This window comes from Mustela erminea, chromosome 3 (genome assembly GCF_009829155.1).
Source record: "Mustela erminea isolate mMusErm1 chromosome 3, mMusErm1.Pri, whole genome shotgun sequence".
Classification (NCBI taxonomy): domain Eukaryota; kingdom Metazoa; phylum Chordata; class Mammalia; order Carnivora; family Mustelidae; genus Mustela; species Mustela erminea.
Genome location: NC_045616.1, coordinates 136,620,485 through 136,639,905, shown reverse-complemented (window position 1 = coordinate 136,639,905; position 19,421 = coordinate 136,620,485). Strand labels below are relative to the sequence as shown.

The window sequence follows — 19,421 nt, the reverse complement described above, 5'->3', positions numbered from 1 at the left end:
TCATAGATAGATTATATGAAGTTCAGGAATGTTCCCTCTATCGCTATTCTTTGAAGCATTTTAATCAGGAACCGATGCTGGATTTTGTCAAATGCTTTTTCTGCATCAATTGAGAGGACCATGTGGTTCTTCTCTCTTCTCTTATGATTTGTTCTATCACATTGATTGATTTGCAAATGTTGAACCATCCTTGCAACCCAGGGATGAATCCCACCTGGTCATGGTGGATAATCTTTTTAATGTGCTGTTGGATGCACATTTTTAATCAATAGCAATTTTGACTTATGATTTTCCACTAACTAGACTTTAAAGATGCATTTGTTTGTTATGGTTTAACTCTAATACTCCTGTCACTACAGAAGATGTATACATACCCATCCCCAATTTGTTTATACAATGGCTTATTACAAGGTCTTTCCCCCTCCCTCTCCATGAGATTGTTTCTTTCCTACATAAATCTCATCTGATTGGTTTGACCCTAAGCTCCAGATGCTCTCTTGTTCTTACTCTTTAACTCCAGGCTTTATTATTAGTCCATTGGATTTCTAGACTCAAATTCTGATCATAGACTCTCCAGCTTAGCTCTTGCCTTGTTCCCTGGTGTTCCCTGGTTTCCCAGTGAATGACCCAGTCTTCACAATGTATTATAATTCAGTTCCCTTATGGACAGAATATTAACTTGAAGCCTGTATCACTCAAGTGACATCACTGGGTAAGTGATCCAAGTACACTGATTAATTTTAGTAGATGAGTGTGAATAAATCATTATTTTTACTTATTTAAGACATATATATTGTATTAGCTCAGGCTGCCATAAAAAAATACTGTAGACTAGGTGGCTGAAACAACAGGAAATTTTACTTCTCACAGTTCCAGAAAGTCCAAGTTCAGGATAATAGCTGATTCAGTTCCTTGATGAGGACTCTTTTCCTGACTTGCTGATGGCTACCTCAGTGTGTCCTTACATGGACAGAGCGAGAACTCTGGTCTGTCCTCTTCTTAAGAGGATCCTAATCCCATCATGGGGGACCCATCCTCATAAACCCTTCTAAACCTAAGTACCTCCCAAAGCTCTGCCTCCAAATACTATCACGGTGGAGTTAAGGCCTCAACATATGAATTTTGGAGGGACTTATTTATTCAGAACACATGTTTACTTGGGACACATAAAATGTCTCAAAGTACATATTTGCCAGTCAAGTATAGGAAACTTATTTTCACGTGAAATTGTTTTATTGCATCTTATCCCCTGCTGAGAAAGAATTCTTAACACCTTGTCTTTTGACGATGAAGATATGTTTATATCTTTTGTTTCCAGACATGCAGGAATGTAGCTGCCTTTTAAGTAGGTAGAGTAAGCAGTTGCTTTCATATTCTTAGTTGAGATGTTCTGTTAGGCATTCTACTTTGAAACTTCTGCCTGCCATTGTACCTGATAACCCCACATTATCACTCTTTTAGATTAAGACTTCAGAGGTATCTGTTAAAATACAAACACTTCCCAAGATAAGTAGTGAGAATCATGATCAACATCCAAATAGTTAGAAAAGAAGTTTGATATTGAAAAGAATGTTCTCACTATCATTCTAGTTTAGTTTATATATCATACATTTCGTAACTTTGGTGTCTTCTCCCTTTTGCTTAGAGTTTTGTCTCCAACCCCCTAAATTTCTCCCATAATACTAGGGCTACCTGGTTGGATTTTTCAGACTAAGCTTCATTATGTGGCTGTGTCTTGGTGAAGTCACCAGTATGCCCTAGAGTAGTGTGATTCATGTAATCAACCATAGTGATAATAATTTACAGAACAGAACATCAATGTATTGGTTTTCAAAGGGAGACATAGTTGCCCTTGGCCTGTGGTTGCCAAGAAACAAGGATGTCTTCTAACTGCTGTGGATCAAAGGTTTCAGAGAGCTGGAGTACGTTTGACAGAAGTCTGGGACTTCTGTCCGTGGGGTGAGGGGATGAAAGGAAACCTTAGGTCATGGAAAGGGTATTTCACTTTAAAATGACTAGAATAAGTGACAACCTAAGCCCATTAGAGAACCATGGTAGGAAGTTGAATTAAGGTATCAAGTCCAAGGCATTAGACCAGAATTAAGAAATGGTTTATAGGGCACCTGGGTAGCTCAGTGGGTTAAAGCCTCTGCCTTCGGCTCAGGTCATGATCTCAGGGTCCTGGGATCGAGCCCCACATTGGGCTCTCTGCTCAGCAGGGAGCCTGCCTCCCCCCACCCCGCCTCTCTGTCTACTTGCGATCTCTCTCTGTCAAATAAATAAATAAATAATAAAAAAAGAAATGGTTTACAAGGCCAAAGATTGGTACCCAGATAGAATGAGGGGTGAGAAGGATATAGCAAAGGAAAAAGAGTTTGGGATGGCTGAGATGAATAAAAGTAGAGTGAATGTCCACCACCCATTTTTATTTTCCCATGATGACATAGATTAGGGAGAAGCCAGTCCTCTTCTAGGCTCCTCTCATCTGGGGTCAGGCAAGACAAAGGATGGTTCAGGCCATCCTGGGCTTTCTAACACTGATTTTCTGGTTCATCCTGTACCTACTTTGCCAACTAGAGGAGCCAGCTTCTGTGCATCTAGTCCAGCTTATCTTCAGTTAGTTACTCAGATTGCCCACCTAATATTTTTTTTTTAATATTTTTTTTTCCAGCATAACAGTATTCATTATTTTTGCACCACACCCCGTGATCCATGCAATCCATGCCCTCTATAATACCCACCACCTGGTACCCCAACCTCCCACCCCCCGTCCCTTCAAAACCCTCAGATTGTTTTTCAGAGTCCATAGTCTCTCATGGTTCACCTCCCCTTCCAATTTCCCCCAACTCCCTTCTCCACTCTAAGTCCCCATGTCCTCCATGCTATTTGTTATGCTTCACAAATAAGTGAAACCATATGATAATTGACTCTCTCTGCTTGACTTATTTCACTCAGCATACTCTCTTCCAGTCCCGTCCATGTTGCTACAAAAGTTGGGTATTCATCCTTTCTGATGGAGGCATAATACTCTATCCCCAGGGGTACAGGTCTGTGAATCACCAAGCCCACCTAATATTTTAAAAGAGGTTTTGAAGATCTGAACTCTAGAACTATGTCTTGTCAGCTACACATGTCATGTCAGAACACATGGGGTTGTTAATCTCAAGAAAATTGAATGGATCTAAGAAAGTCTGAATTTTGGTGTGGGGCAGATGTCTTGGGCTGAAAACTAGAAGCCCTCTCCCCTGGAATACCCTCCCATTGCACTCCTCCTACCCAGTGCCTAGGGTCTCTCAGTCATATTCTTTGGTACACTGGACTTACCATAGTTTTTATACAATGGGTAGTCCCCTCTAAGCTTTTTTTTTTGGGGGGGGGTGTTGTTGGTCCATACCTCTTTAAGATATCAACCTTAGCAGTAAAGTCATGAAAATAGAATGCAGTAGCCATTGCTATGAGAGGGGGTATTCTGTGTGGAAAAATTCTACATGAATTTTTCAGTGACAAGCTAGATAGACCAAATCATAGTGTCTACACACTTTGTGATATTGGAGAAATTCCAGCCAAATGTGTCTCTGGCTAAGCAATGACAGCAGATAGGTGAATTCAGATGTAGAAGCTTGTGGAAAATTACTTGAGCCGCAAGAGCACAGAGATTATTATAGATTATTATATTATAGATTATTATATTATTATATTATCTTGAGGAAGACTACCACCTCCCTAATGAAGAGAACATGATTTGAATGACTAAGGAATGAAATTTACTATTTTTTATAAGGAGAGCTACCACCACCAGAATTGTTTGGCAGCCCTGGCATAGATAGGGCTCTGATATAAAATCCAGTATATATCCAAGGGCATTTGGGGCCAGGAGAAATGCAAGACTTAGAGTCTCAATTTGTTCTAGCTCCAGGCAGTTGTGCTTTGAAAAACATTGGGCTAGACACACAGCTGCTGTAATTCCTGGTGTGTCACGTTTAATGCCTTGGAAGGGCCTTGGTGGCTTTCCAGAGCAGTGAATGGAGCCAGGAGTAGGAACCTGCCATTTTGGGGTAAATAAGCTAATCTCTCACTAATCCCTCTCTGTGAGTCACTGTGAATATGTCTGAAATCAGAATACTAAATAAGTAGAAACCCTTGCCTATTGTTTACATCCAATTTGTCACTGAATTTCAGCAGCACTGAAATGTAAGTTTTTAGGACAGAGGATCTCTCAGAATGACTTAGTGTCAGTTACCCATACTAATCAAACCTACAAGACAAAGTGTCAGCTCCATGATTCTTGCTGCCTAATGCATAAGTAATCAGTTGCTCAAAGTTTTAGGAAAAGAAGACTGCCACTGTTTGCAAGTGCTGAGCATTCTGAATTTCCAGATCTGTTACCAGCTAGAGTGAGTTGATTGCAGAATGATGTACCAGACTCCCCCATGTGTGGGCCTATAAGCTTTGACAGTGTTCAGCACCACATGCTAGGTAATTGACCATGACCAACTTGAATTTCCTTCTAAAAACAAGTATAAGGTAGATGGACTCTGTTACCCTAGGTCGTCTTTTGTGCAAAGCTAGAATTAAACACATCTGTTCATGGAATACTACATCAAAAACTAATGATGTACTGCAGGGTGACTAACATAACATAATAAAAAAAATAAAATAAGCACATCTGTTTTCATAATAATAGATCAGGACAGACTGGGGAAGGCTACTGCTGGGACAGAAATGATCAGGCTTCTGAGTAAAAGCCATAATTTGATTAAGACCAGTTCTTCAGATTGGCTGATGAGTTGGAGTTAACCATGAGATTGATTGATAGACAGGCATTGATGACTCAGTTCTGCTTCTGGCCAGAACAGTCTTCAGCTCACATTGTACTTCCTGGTGGTAGATAATGGCATGGTCCAGTCTGTGTGCTCTCGCACAGAAGGGTGTGGGGGCATACCTTCTCTCTGGAAGTGCACCTCCCTGACCAATGTTAGTGTGAGGTGTACATCCCCACCTCCCTTGCTTCTCTGGAACCTGAAGGCCAGACTGTCTGGCCAGAAGTTATGGTCAGGAAGCTGATAATACTCAGACCTGACTGGAGGTCAGATGACTCAGAAAAGCTGCCAAGTTCACTCAGCGGGGCCAGTTCATCTTTTCAACTTGTTCTGAGACCTTTAATCTGGGCCCCTGCGCAGAGCCCTTTCTATAACAGCTCCTGGACGAGAGGCCAAAATTCAGTTACACATCAGCCAGCTGCTATGTCTTCTCTTCCTCCTTAACAAAGGCAGTAGAAGGCAGTATCGATCCTTTCCATTGGACCCTGGCTATCAAACAAGCACCACGCAGTGGTCAAGAAACCTGGCGGCCAGGTTATATGAACTGAACTCCCCACTAGATAAGGCAGCTAGTTACCCCTTCTGTTTCTCCTGTTTCCGGCTGGTTGTCAGGAATTTTTAAATCTAATTTACAGATTTCGGCAGTTCCTCTAGATTCCCTCAGGATTTTGGGGTAGTTGGAGGATAGAAAGCTTAGAAAGGGAGACAACAGCCTCTGAAAGCTACCAAGTTTTTCCCTATGTATGTCTATGGAGTATGTCTTTTTTCTGAGTGCCAGATTTCTCAAGCGCTGTACCTGGAATATGGCCACGTGACTTTCCATGTTGCCGCTGTCATAAATGTGCTTCTATAACATTGAATGCTTTCTGGTAGGAGACAGGACAGATCCAGACCAGAGTTCAGCCAGGAGAGCTGGTGCCCGGGATTGAGTTCTTAGAGCTGAAACCAAGATGGTCAGGATAATTTACCTGAAGTCACTGAAAACAGGAAGAGGCAGGGGTGGGCTCAAGCCAAGGCCTTTGAATACTCCAATGATCAAAGCTCAGATTGGGTGAGAACCAGACTAGAAAATGAAAACAAAGGCGGGAGGCTGGAAGTGAGGCAGAACTGGAACAGAACAGGACTCACTCCCATTAAAGTCCTGGAAACAAAGTAAGGAAGCCCTAGGCAATTGCCACAAAGCGAGCTAGAATGCCTGCAGCTTATTTTTTATTATCTGCCAATCAGGGGTACACGGTTGGGTCAACCTAGTTTAACAAACCCAAGAAAAATAGGCAGTTAAAAATATGAAATTAACGAGGTCACAAACAGCTTGCCACAGAGCGGCTCTTATCTACCCGTTCACACAGGCTGCTCTTTTCTACTCCAGGACCCTGGAAATCTCTGGCCTTGCTTCTTACAAAGTCCCTAAGTTAAGAGTTATTTAAATTTACTGCATTTTCACTGGGATGCTGTGTGCTGCCACTAAAAAAAAAAAAAAAAAAAAAAAAAAAACAGAATACCTGGATTTAATGGAGAGTTTCCCTCAAAATTATCCTGCACAGCCATGACTTCTAGAAATGCTTCCAGGATTAGCTCATTTCATACATGGTGTGTGGATTCTTAATAATTTCTGTGAGGATGACGTTTTCTGATCTTGTTCCTGGATTTGAAATTGGGTTGGTATCTAAGTCATCTTTGTACTTAATCAAAATTACTAAAATGATATCCATGTATTAACTCATTTATTCAGTTCACATAAGCCCATGCTACTGATTGCTTGATTGATCCATTAATTCAGTCAATAAGTATTGACTATCTACTTTGTGCCCGCATTATTCTAAGTACTAGAGATATGAAGTTGATTAAAATAGAGATCCTTTCCTCCTGGTGCTCACAGTTTAGTGGAGATGAGAAAAAAACAAAGCAAAACAAAACAATATTCCAGAGCATGATGTTAAGTGTGGATAAGCACAGATGGTTATGGGGACATTGGAAGGGGTGAGTTACCGCCGAGTTGTAAGGTATGAGCAAAATTGTATTTCAAGTATCAAAGACTGTCATCACTTCCTCACTTCTTACAGAGTGGTGTGCAAGAGAAAGCCAGCCATAGGAGATGCAAGACTAAGGCAGCTTGAAGATCTGTATGATGGAGTGCATTGGTTGTGCATTAGCTGCACTCTGAAGGGTTCATAGCCCCCTTTTGTGGAGTTACTACCTGTGGTGTTTCTCAAAGACACTTTATTAGAAACTTTCATCTTAAGTCCTTTGGCCATGCTGTACCAAGACAATCTGTTCATTGTTGGTTTTATTATATAGATTAAAACATTGCCTTTCAGGAACACCCAAGCAGATGTCAAAAACACTGTAAGTGTTGTGTTCCCTAAGAACTTCTTTCTCTTTCTAAAGACTTTCTAGTGACTTCCAACAAAGGGCAGAGGCTGTTAACACTGTTGTAAATTCATGGTCCCTGTGTGTTGGTAGACAAGAATTCACAGGGAGAGGTGGACCCCTAGGTGTTGGTGGATCTTGAGTCTTGTATCTTCTCAAGTGTGCATACTGATGGTATTTATGCAGGGACAATAAAAATATTACTGCTTAAAGAAATATTCATAATTATTATATATATATATATATGACAATTTCCACTAATCAAGTGCTAGTATCAGGAAGCACATCTACACAGAAAAAGTATCTCATTAAATCAATAGTTTGAACCAAGTGATACTTACTTAGTACTGTCCACGCTAGGCATCAGAGTCTTGAAACTAATAGTAAGGTATCTATTTATAACAGTACCTGAAGGAATAAGAATGGTACATTTTGTTATATGATATTTCCTCTAATAAAATGTTATTATATAATTAACATAATTAGATATAACCAACCATGTGAAATAGGGATCTGGTAAAAAAAAAAAAAAAGGAAAATCTAGTTCCTCTTCACTAATGGCTCTCTTTAACTCATTGTATTTAAACTAGTAACTTCATTCTGGTCTGAATTTTCCTTTTGCCAGTTCTTCTGACCTCTTATTGACTGCCATGTTTTTATTCCAAACTGTTATGATTACTTTGACTTACCCTTTATCTTGGTCTTCATTTAGAAATTTTATCAACTGTATTTTTAAGATGGTTCTACAAAACGTGTTCCACCAAATCCTTGATCTCCTTATCTCCACAGGTTAGCCTTATTGTTCAAAGAAAATGTTCCTAACCTAAGCATTCAAAGAAAATGTTCTCTGCATGGTCAACATTCTATCCCATTGTGTTGGCCGCATTCTACCACTAATTCAGTGATGGAACAGGGCTTTATTCTGATCCCTTTGTGAGGATGTATGCCTCTTGGATTGGGGTGCAAGCTGAATGTGGTTTCTCCCGTTGGTAACCCTCCTATGTGACACAGTTATGTGCCTCCAACAGCAGCCTGAGAACTTCATAGTTAAGCATTTAAAGTGCACAGTCACATAGGCTGCACACACAAGGATTTCATTCAATTTTACAGCACCCCCGTGAAATAGATGCTATCATTACACAAAGAGGAGACACTGACAAAAGTACAAAACAAATAAGTAGCAGAACTATTATGGGAACCCCGGTCATTTGATTTCAGTCCCAGAATGGTTCCTTTAGAAGAGATTAAATGACTATACTGCACAAAATCATTAGAACATTGGAGACTTTCCAGTTAAAACTGGACTTGAACTTAAAGCCTTTTATTATTTTTATTTTTTGGTGTCTTTTTTTTTTTTTTAATTATGTTCAGGTGGCCAGCATATAGTACATCATAAGTTTTGATGCAGTGTTAAAGCCTTTTTTAAAGAATAATATCTCTGGTTTGTTTTTTAATTTGATTCATTCCTGATTGACCACATTACATAAAATTATTATCACTTGTCTAATTTAGAAGTATTAGTGATTCCAATGAAAGTGGAAGCAAAAAATATATTCTAATTCAGTGATTATGGAAAGCAATTTAGTATTTAGGTAGTTTTGAACAATGCATATAATTATTGTGCACAGAATTATTAGAAAAACCAAAGACATTAAACTAAAACAAAATAAAATTTATAAAGAAAAGATAGTTTGACCAGAAGTAATAATCAGATACAGTTATATTTATTTAGTAATTAATTCCACCAATTTTAAAGGAAAACCTATTATGAATACTTTGGGGTGTTTTTATTTATTTGTTTCAAAAAGCATTTCTTTACCCCAGAATGTTGTCATATCTGAAGTTCTGTCACCAAACCAGGTAAATCTTCTATAGCACTTATCAAATCTGTCAGTTTATATTGAGTGAAATTTTTTTGTCAGACAATTGATAGATATTGAAAGAATACTGATAAAAATTTAAATGCAACAATATAGGCATGTATTTATTAATATATGACAGAGCATATATAAAACATATATACATTTATATATGACCTTGCATATATGAATATTTATGCTATGTCACATAGAATATATATTAATGTAAATATACAAATGTAAAGATTTATATCCTGATGTGTAGTCAGAACAAAGATACGACTTTCCTCCTCCTCCCCCCACAAAAAAATGACATAAGGCAATTCAGATTAGCAGAAGTTGAAAAATTGACTTGTGTTTTATGAAGAAATATAGTGAACTTTGTCTTTTGTTTTTGTTCTCTCTTTGCTTTTCATGATAGCCCTATGTTGTTGAGGGAGCTCATTTTCTCCCCCAGTGGATATTTCTCATGTTTTTCTGTCCCAGTTATTTGGACTAAGAAGACAAAGTTAAAGGGGTTGGGGGCAAGTTGACTGGGGGCAAGTGATAAAATTTTTTTTAAAAGTGCTAATGAAATGGATCAACTTTGGGGTGCGTGGGTGGCTCAGTGGTTTCAGGCTTCTGTCCTCAGCTCAGGTCATGGTCCCAGGGTCCTGGGATCGAGCCCCACGTTGGGTTCTCTGCTCAGCAGGGAGTCTGCTTCCCCCTTTCTCTCTCTGCCTGCCTCTCTGTCTACTTGTAATCTATGTCAAATAAATAAATAAAATCTTTTTTAAAAATTGGATCATCTTTAATAAGAATTGGAGAAGACTTAAACACGATTTTTTTAAAAAGCTGATAAGCTGATATATCTTGAATTCATAATGTTCTGGACCACTGACACAACACATTAGAGTGTTTTGAAATTTGAATAGTTAGATAAATAAATTGTACGTGCTAATTCCAAATAATCTTTTTTAGGTTCAATTAGCCAACATTTAGTACATTATTAGTTTCAGATGGAGAGTTCAGTATAATTTCAAATAATCTTAAAATATATCACAAATGATAAGAATTTCTACTCTTTGTAGATTGTGGATGGAATATTTATATTATGAAATATTACCTACTTATGTTACTAAATTTTATATATGTATCAAAGATAATTTTTTAAGATCATTTAAGTGACTTCAGAAAAAATAGTATCTTACCGAAGTTTTCAATAATTTGTATATAAATTAATTTGTATATAAATTAAACCCTGATTCTTATCTGTTTTTATGTCTTTAATTATTTTAATTTTTTAAATTATTATTATAGTGATGTTATAGCAACTTTGAACACTTTAGAAAATACAATAGACATTTTAACAATGTTTATTCTTCCGATCCAAGAGCATGGAATGGTCTTCCATCTTTTTGTGTCTTCTTCAATTTCTTTCATGAGTGTACTGTAGTTCCTCAAGCACAGATCCTTTACCTCTTTTGTTAGGTTTATTCCCAGGTATCTTATGGTTCTTGGTGCTATGGAATCGATTCTCTAATTTCCCTTTCTGTATTTTCATTGTTAGTGTATAAGAAAGCCACTGATTTCTGTACATTGACTTTGTATCCTGCCATGTTGCTGAATTGTGTATCAATAAATCAATGTGTTAAATTACTCTCCCACCAGTATTCAATGAGAAGTATGACTAATTATTTTGTGTTAGACAAAATATGATGCATCATTGTTTTATTTGGGTATCTTTATTTCTGTGAATTTGAACATTGCTTCAAAAACTCATTGACCATTTTATTCTATTTTGGGTACTGACTGTTCGTATTCTTTGTGCCTTTTTTTTTCTATTGGGATATTTTTCTTTTTTATCTGATCAACTTTTGGCTTTTTAGAAACTAAGACTCTTAACCCTTTGTCAAAGGTATATATGTTCATATTCCTTTTGTTCTTTATGTTTAAATTGTGTGTAGGTATGTTTATGTGGGGGGAATGTATAGAATATTTTATTTTCATATAAACAAATTTATCAGGCTTTATCTGGTTTCCATGCTTAAAAATACCATCCTGGAACATATAAATGTTAATCCAGATTTTGGTGCCTTCATGATTTATTGGTTCCAGAATCTATTTTCATAAAAAATATAAGGATATACAACTTTATTTTTTTTAAATATGTGGCCATAAATTATTCCAGTGCCGGTTATGAAATAATCTACTTCTCTGTTTCTGTGAAATATAAACCTTATTATGTACTGAATTCCTACTATACTTAGCTCTGTTTATAAAATTTATATTTTTGTACATTGAACAAACATTTCTTTCTGAAACTCATTTTTTTCATTACTGTATCTTTTTTTAAAGTTAAATTCCATTTGCCAACACATAGTACATCATTAATTTCAGATGTAGAGTTCAGTAATTCATCAGTTGCATATAACACCCAATGCTCATCATATCACGTGCCCTCCTTAATGCCTGTCACCCAGTAATTCCACTCACCTCCCCTCTCACAACCCTCAGTTTGTTTCCTATAGTTGAGAATCTCTCATGGTTTGTCTCCCTCTCTGGTTTCATCCCGTTCAATTTTCCCTCCCTTCCCCTGTGATCCTCTGCACTACTTCTTATATTCCACATATGAGTGAAACCATATGATAATTATCTTTCTCTGATTGACTTATTTCACTTAGCATAATATACTCTAGTTCCATCCATATCGTTGCAAATGGCAAGATTTCATTTTTTGTTGGCTGAGTAATATTCCAGTGTGTGTGTGTGTGTATGCAAAATGTATACTTATATGACTGATATGTCATCTAAAAATATCTTCTCCTCTACTCTATGGTCAACTAATCTTCAACAAAGCTGGGAATAATACCCAATGGAAAAAAGACAGTCTCTTCAACAAATGGTGTTGGGAAAATTGGACAGCCACATGCAGAAGAATGAAACTGGACCATTTTCTTACACCATACACAAAAATAAACTCAAAATGGATTAAAGACCTACATGTGAGACAGGAATCCATCAAAATCCTAGAGGAGAACACAGGCAACAACCTCTTTGACTTCAGCCTCAGCAACTTCTTGTTAGACAAGTTTCCAAAGGCAAGGGAAACAAGCAAAAATGAACTATGGGGACTTCCTCAAGATCAAAAGCTTTTGCACAGCAAAGGAAACAATTGACAAAACCAAAAGACAACCTACAGTATGGGAGAAGATATTTGCAAATGACATATCAGATAAGGGCTATTATCCAAAATCTATAAAGAACTTATCAAAATCAACACCCAAAAACCAAATAATCCAGTCAAGAAATGTGCAGAAGACATGAGCAGACATTTCTGCAAAGACGTAGAAATGACCAACAGACATATGAAGAAATGCTCCACATCACTTGGCATCAGAAAAATACAAAGCAAAACCACAATAAGATACCACTTCACACAAGTCAGAATGGCTAAAATTAACAAGTCAGGAAACAAAAATTGTTGACAAAGATGCAGGGAAAGGGGAACCCTCTTAAACTGTTGGTGGGAATGCAAGCTGATACAGCCACTCTGGAAAAAAGAAGTTAAAAATGGAGCTACTCTACAACCCAGCAACTGTGCTACTGGTATTCACCCAAAGGATACAAAGGTAGTGATCTGAAGGGGCACATGTGCCCCAATGTTTATAGTAGCAATGTCCACAATAGCCAAACTGTGGAAAGAGCCCAGATGTCCATCAACAGATGAATGGATAGAGAAGATACGGTACATATATAAAATGGGATATTATCCAGCCATCAGAAAATTGGTATCTTGCCATTTGCAACAACATGGGTGGAACTAGAGGGTATTATGCTAAGTGAAATAAATCAATCAGAGAATGACAATTGTTATATGGTTTCACTCACATATGGAAATTAAGAAACAAAACAGGATCATATGGGAAGGGAGGGGGAAAAAAGATGAATCAGAGAAGGAGACAAACCATTAGAGACTCTAAACTATAGGAAACAAACTGGGTGTTATGTGCAACAGATGAATTAGTGAACTCTACCTCTGAAATTAATATATGTTAATTAACTGAATTTAAATATAATAGATTTTTTTTAAAAATTTAAGTATTCTTAAAATCTCTTGTTTCTTTCATTGTGTGTTACAAAATGGATACTTGCTATTCTTCACTTTTGTTCAGAACTAGTAGCAATTTCTTTATCATGATTAGTCTGGACAAGTTCTAGAAATATATCAATAAAAAGTAACTTTGCTCTCTAAACATTTCCATTTTTATGAGTTCCTTCCTCATTTATTTATTTAAAATTATTTTTTCCTATTTTAATTTTTAGTTTGTTTCCCTTATTTTTTATTTTAGATCAGACATTTTATGGGACTATGAATTTTCCTCTGAGTACAGTTAGATCCCATCCCATATTTTTAATAAATCTATTTTTTAGTGTTCCATTGTACATTTTTATTTTTTTAATTTATTTTTTATTTATTTTCAGCATAACAGATTTCATTGTTTTTGTACCACACCCAGTGCTCCATGCAATCCGTGCCCTCTCTAATACCCACCACCTGGTTCCCCCAACCTTCCACCCCCCCACACCACTTAATACCCCTCAGATTGTTTTTCAAAGTACATAGTCTCTCATGGTTCACCTCCCCTTCCAACTTCCCCCAACTCCCTTCTCCTAACTCCCCATGTCCACCATGCTATTTGTTATGCTCCACAAATAAGTGAAACTATATGATAATTGACTCTCTCTGCTTGACTTATTTCACTCAGCATAATCTCCTCCAGTCCCGTCCATGTTGCTACAAAAGTTGGGTATTCATCCTTTCTGATGGAGGCATAATACTCCATAGTGTATATGGACCACATCTTCCTTATCCATTTGTCCGTTGAAGGGCATCTTGGTTCTTTCCAAAGTTTGGCGACCTACATCTGTATCTTTGGGGTAAATACCCAGGAGTGCAATGGCAGGGTCATAGGGAAGTCCTATTTTTAATTTCTTGAGGAATCTCCACACTGTTCTCCAAAGAGGCTGCACCAACCTGCATTCCCACCAACAGTGTAAGAGGGTTCCCCTTTCTCCACATCCCCTCCAACACATGTTGTTTCCTGTCTTGCTAATTTTGGCCATTCTAACTGGTGGAAGGTGATATCTCAATGTGGCTTTAATTTGAATCTCCCTGATGGCTAGTGATGAGCATTTTTTCATGTGTCTGATAGCCATTTGCATGTCTTCATTAGAGAAGTGTCTGTTCATATCTTCTGCCCATTTTTTGATATGATTATCTGTTTTGTGTGTGTTGAGTTTGAGGAGTTCTTTATAGATCCTGGATGTCAACCTTTTGTCTGTACTGTCATTTGCAAATATCTTCTCCCATTCCGTGGGTTGCCTCTTTGTTTTCTTGACTGTTTCCTTTGCTGTGCAGAAGCTTTTGATTTTGATGAAATCCCAGAAGTTTATTTTGGCTTTTGTTTCCTTTGCCTTTGGAGACATATCTTGAAAGAAGTTGCTGTGGCTGATATCGAAGAGATTACTGCCTATGTTCTTCCCTAGGATTCTGATGGATTCCTGTCTCATGTTGAGGTCTTTTATCCATTTTGAGTTTATCTTTGTGTATGGTGTAAGAGAATGGTCGAGTTTCATTCTTCTACATATAGCTGCCCAGTTTTTCCAGCACCATTTATTGAAGAGACTGTCTTTTTTCCACTGTATATTTTTTCCTGTTTTGTCGAAGATTATTTGACCATAGAGTTGAGTGTCCATATCTGGGCTCTCTACTCTGTTCCACTGGTCTATGTGTCTGTTTTTATGCCAGTACCATGCTGTCTTCACATTTTTATTTTTAATTTCTTCTTTAATCCAAGAACTATTTTACAAGAATGTTTTTAATTTTTAAGGATTTATATTTCTCATCTCTTTCTAAAATTGATTTCTAGTTTTATTGCAAAGAGCATGATTTGTAGTTTGTTTCGAAACCTGTAATTATTTGATCATTTCAGCAAGAAACCTGAAGAAACTGGGAGTCAAACATAATAGAGTTAGAGGGCATCATATCAGGCATGAATACTTTCTTTTATCTTTCTTATATTAAAATATCTTAAAATAAGCTTAGTACTTGCATAAGAAACCAGATAAATGACTATTCTCTTTTATCTGTTTACTAAGAGTAGCTTCAATTTAAGTGTCTTTATGCTCAACCTGAGTTACAATATGTCTCAAATAACTCAGTATGCTTACTTTCATAAACTGTTGAGGATTTTTGAGTTTTTTCTTTTTTGCTTTTCCATATGAAGCTTTTTTTTTGCATATTATTTATGTTATTTCTATTTATGTAACATAATTAAAATATTACTTTTGTTTGCTATAATTTGAATTTAAATATTAAAAATTTTTTGTCTAAATTCCACTTTTAAGAATATTCTGTTTTGTTTGTTTTATTGTTATTTTGCAGAACATGATTGGAGAGTGGGCCTTACCAGAAGAAATGGTTGATAATATACCACCCTCCAACAATAACATATTGGGTCATGTGATTCACAGATTAGTTGAAAAATCTCATCCTCCTCAAGTCAAATCAACAGTACCAGAATTACCTTCATTTGCTATTAAAGGGTGCTTACTGGGGAAAACATTTAGTGGAAAAACCATGGCTCTAAAGGCTCTACAAAAAGGTAGAATTTCTTCTTTTTCTTTTTTTTTTTTTATTTCACTTATTGGATTCTATTTGCATTGACTGTAGCTTCAAATGACTATGTATGTAGACAATATACATAAGAACCTGCTGATATATTGGGAAACTCTGTCATCAAAAATTTTGTCCAAGACAGACACTTTTAGGATTGTAGAGTCATAAACTAGTGCTGTCCCATCAAACCTGGATATATGGATATGTTATATATTGGTGTGAATAATCTTAAGAAATAATGTTAGAAACTTTTCCTTATAGATTTTATTTACCTACCAATGAAGAGGGAAGTTAATAATTTATAACAAATATAAAAGAAATCCACTTCAAATTATAAGTGTATTAATTCTTCACAGTCATTGAGTTCTGTCTTTTTAATGAACCTGTGGCTTTTTCCTTTGAAGCTCATTCAGGTAGAAGGCCAGGTTTCCATCTGTTTAATTACTTTTTATTCAGTTATACTTATTTTTTACTGTTTTCACTGGGAAACTCATAATTTGCAGAGACTATTAAGACCATATTAAACTATTTCAAGGCAGACAAGAATAGACCATTCTTGCGATATTAAAAGGACCTCTTTGAAAAGCGGCTTGACAAAGGCACAATGAGATACCAGTTCACCCCCACTAAGATGGGTATAATTAAAAAACAAAAGGAAAATAACAAGTGTTGGTGAGGAAGTGTTGATTGGAACCCTCCTCATACATTGCTTGTGGGAATGTAAAATGGTGTTGCCACCATGGAAAGCAATTTGGTGGTTTTTCACTAAATTAAAAAAAAGAATTACCATATGACCCCAACAATTCCACTATGAGATATATATCTTCAAAGGTGTGAAAACAGGTGTTCAAAATAAATCTTGTGCAGGAATATTCATTGCAGCACTATTAATGATAGCCAAAAGATGGGGGGGAGGAATCCAAATGTCAATCACCTGATGGATGGATAATAAAGTGGTATTAATGTATGCAGTGAAATACTACTCAGTCATTAAAAAGGAGTCGGATACTGCTATGAGTTGCAACATGGATGAACCTTGAAAACATGATGCTGAAAGAAATGAGACATGAAAGGCTATATATTTTATGTTTCCATTTATATGAAATGTCCAGAATAAGCAAATCCTTAGAGACAGATGAGAACTTAGTGGTTGCAGGGACAGGGATAGAGAGATAAGGAGTAACTGCTTAATGGGCACAGGGCTTTCTCTTTGAGTGATGAAAATTTTTTAGAACAAGATAATGGTGATGGTTGTACAACATGGATGAACTAAATACCACTGAGTTGTATGATTTATGGTGGTTAAAATTGTTAGATTCATGTTATGTGAATTTTACCACAATAAAAAAGAAGTGGCTTGATCCAAAAGACAGTTGTAGGAGACCCAAGAGATGGTGTTATTGGATGAAGTCAGCACAAAGGATAATTATGTCAATTTCCTAAATGAAAAGATATTTAATAAAATTGTCTTTTGCACTTTAGACTTTCCTATTCAGATACTTTCTATTGACACTCTTGTCCAAGAAGCTATCAAAGCATTTCATGACAAGGAAAAAATCAGTGAGGCTCTGCCAACTGAGAAAGAAGCTGAAGAAAAGACTTTACCAGTTCTTCAAGAGAAGAGCAAAGAAACCCAGGCAAGTGCCAATTTAGTTTCCTTTTCTGCTCTTCATATTCTAGAGATTTGAAGCTGGATGGAATCTAAGAGATCTTCTAGACCCAAGGTTGGCGAAGTTTTCTGTAAAGGCCCAGAGAGAAACTACTTTAGATTTTATGGATCAAGAGACAAAATCAAGCTTATTATGTGGGTATATATACAGTGAGAGAAAATTTCTCCCTGACACCCCCATAATACACCCCAGTTTGCCCAATGGGTCATGCAGGGTGGTTGGCCCACTTTGTGCCCCATGACCATCAGCTGGAGACTGTCTCCTGAAGAAAGAGCCACCTGGTAAGACTAATAAGGGGATGAAGGAGCTGAATTGCAAGGGATTTGGAGGAGGGTGGGGTATGAGTGCTAGAGAAGGGCAGTCACCAAGTCATCAGCTCCTGGAGTGATATTTCATCACTGAGACCCTAGCAGTGGCCAACAGCAGAGTATCCATTGCATAGTTAAAGACCAGTGCCAGCTTTGGGCAGTAGCTGAGGCAGATACTGGAGCAGAGCAGAGAAGGGAGGGGGCTTGGTCCCCTGGCTCACAGTGCTTTTCCACAGAGGGATGTCCAGGGACCATATAAAAAACAGTTGGCTGGCTGAATTCAATCTGCAAGTAGATCTCAATTGGAGGGGTGGTGGAGAAGGGGGAGGTCTTCCTTGTGGTTTACCTGTATCACATTCCCATCAATATCGCATCTTGCTACATTGCATGAAGATTCTAAGGCAGAAAAATATGAAAATGTGGCTCCACCTTGAGACTCAAAATGTGGTCCCGCACCCTCAATTTAAAGGGGAGACAGTGGAGGTCCTAAGTATGAACTGGTTTACTGGAGGTCAGAAGGCTTGTTGATGAGTGCTGTGAGTGGAAACCCAGATTCTAAATCCAGTATTCTTTTTCCCTGCCATATGTTGTCTCTGCAATTGAGCAAATTAGCAGAGAATTTAATCCACATCATTTTCATGGGCTATAAGATAAATGCCATTTAACTACGAATTATGAAAATAACTGGAAGAAGGGGCGCCTGGGTGGCTCAGTCACTCAGTTGGTTAAGCATCTGCCTTCTTCTCAGGTCCTGCTTCCAGGGTCCTGGGATAGAGCCCTGCATCAGGCTCCCTCCTCAGCGGAGAGCCTGCTTCTCCCTCTCCCTCTGCTGCTCCCCCTGCTTGTGTGTGCTCTCTATTTTTATCTCTCCCCTTTTCAAATAAATAAATAAAAATATAAAAAAATAATTGTGAGAAGTGTGGACTGCCTCTTATTCTGTATTTTAATTAATTGGACAATAAATAATATACATGGGTTTTCTTTTTTCCCTTGTGGCTATGACTGACACCGCTAGAACTATTCTTTCTAAAATGGTTTTCCATAAATGTTACCTCTTTCTCAGGTTTCACTATATTTTCAAAATAGCAGTTGCTGTATTTTATATAGAACTGAAGGTCATTTGAAAGAGTACACCATAGGTTACTATTTCTGTAAGAATAGTACTCAAAATTTATTTATTTTTTAGTCATCAAATTTTAATTGTTTTCAGAAATCATTCAGTTCTTCTTAACACCAATATTATAGAAAGATAGTGTAAACCTTACTTACAGAAATAAAATGGGTAAGTATTATTAGAATGTAATAATGTTACAATTTCTGTGTGTGTGTGTGTGTGTGTGTGTGTGTGTGTGTGTGTGTTTTCTCTCCAAAGGATCTACAAAATGTATCTTCACCTTATCCAGTTTCAGAGGATGCATTGCCAGAAATGGAAGATAAAACTATACTTAGTAAGTGAAATATCAAAACAAATCATCCATTGTTTACATTAGGTAGGCAGACAGATAAATAGTAAGTGCACACGTATGTGAGCACAAACTTGCTTTCAGGGAAAGAAAGGGGAGTTTTGCATAGCTGTCTACCTGGTCATTTAACAGACAGGGCAAGATACACACATAAGCCCCTAACCTTTGTCTACAACTACCGGTAAGAGATGAATATTATGATGGAATCTTTCTATACCCTTTCAAGTAGTTGTTCTGTTTTGTTGTGCTTATGAGAACAGTCAGGAGAAA

The 19,421-nt window shown here is 37.2% G+C and overlaps 1 protein-coding gene and 1 long non-coding RNA gene across 5 annotated transcripts in view; one reads left to right on the top strand and one right to left on the bottom strand.

Moving 5' to 3' along the window:
• SPEF2 (sperm flagellar 2) overlaps positions 1-19,421 on the top strand; it is a 170,274-nt gene that overhangs the window by 59,563 nt on the left and 91,290 nt on the right. For all 3 annotated transcript variants that reach the window (XM_032337619.1, XM_032337618.1, XM_032337617.1), the window contains 3 exons: positions 15,477-15,696; positions 17,193-17,347; positions 19,061-19,136. In XM_032337619.1, coding sequence (XP_032193510.1) covers positions 15,477-15,696; positions 17,193-17,347; positions 19,061-19,136 — 451 coding nt within the window. The remainder of the gene's footprint in view (positions 1-15,476; positions 15,697-17,192; positions 17,348-19,060; positions 19,137-19,421) is intronic.
• LOC116586993 lies at positions 1,042-8,054 on the bottom strand. Of its 2 annotated transcripts, XR_004284255.1 has the most exons (4): positions 7,880-8,054; positions 6,323-6,462; positions 5,617-5,759; positions 1,042-1,480 (listed from the first exon to the last, which is right to left on the bottom strand). It is a non-coding gene; the product is annotated as an uncharacterized LOC116586993 (long non-coding RNA). The 2 variants fall into 2 exon arrangements; XR_004284256.1 differs by lacking the exon at positions 5,617-5,759 and having other exon boundaries at positions 1,044-1,480.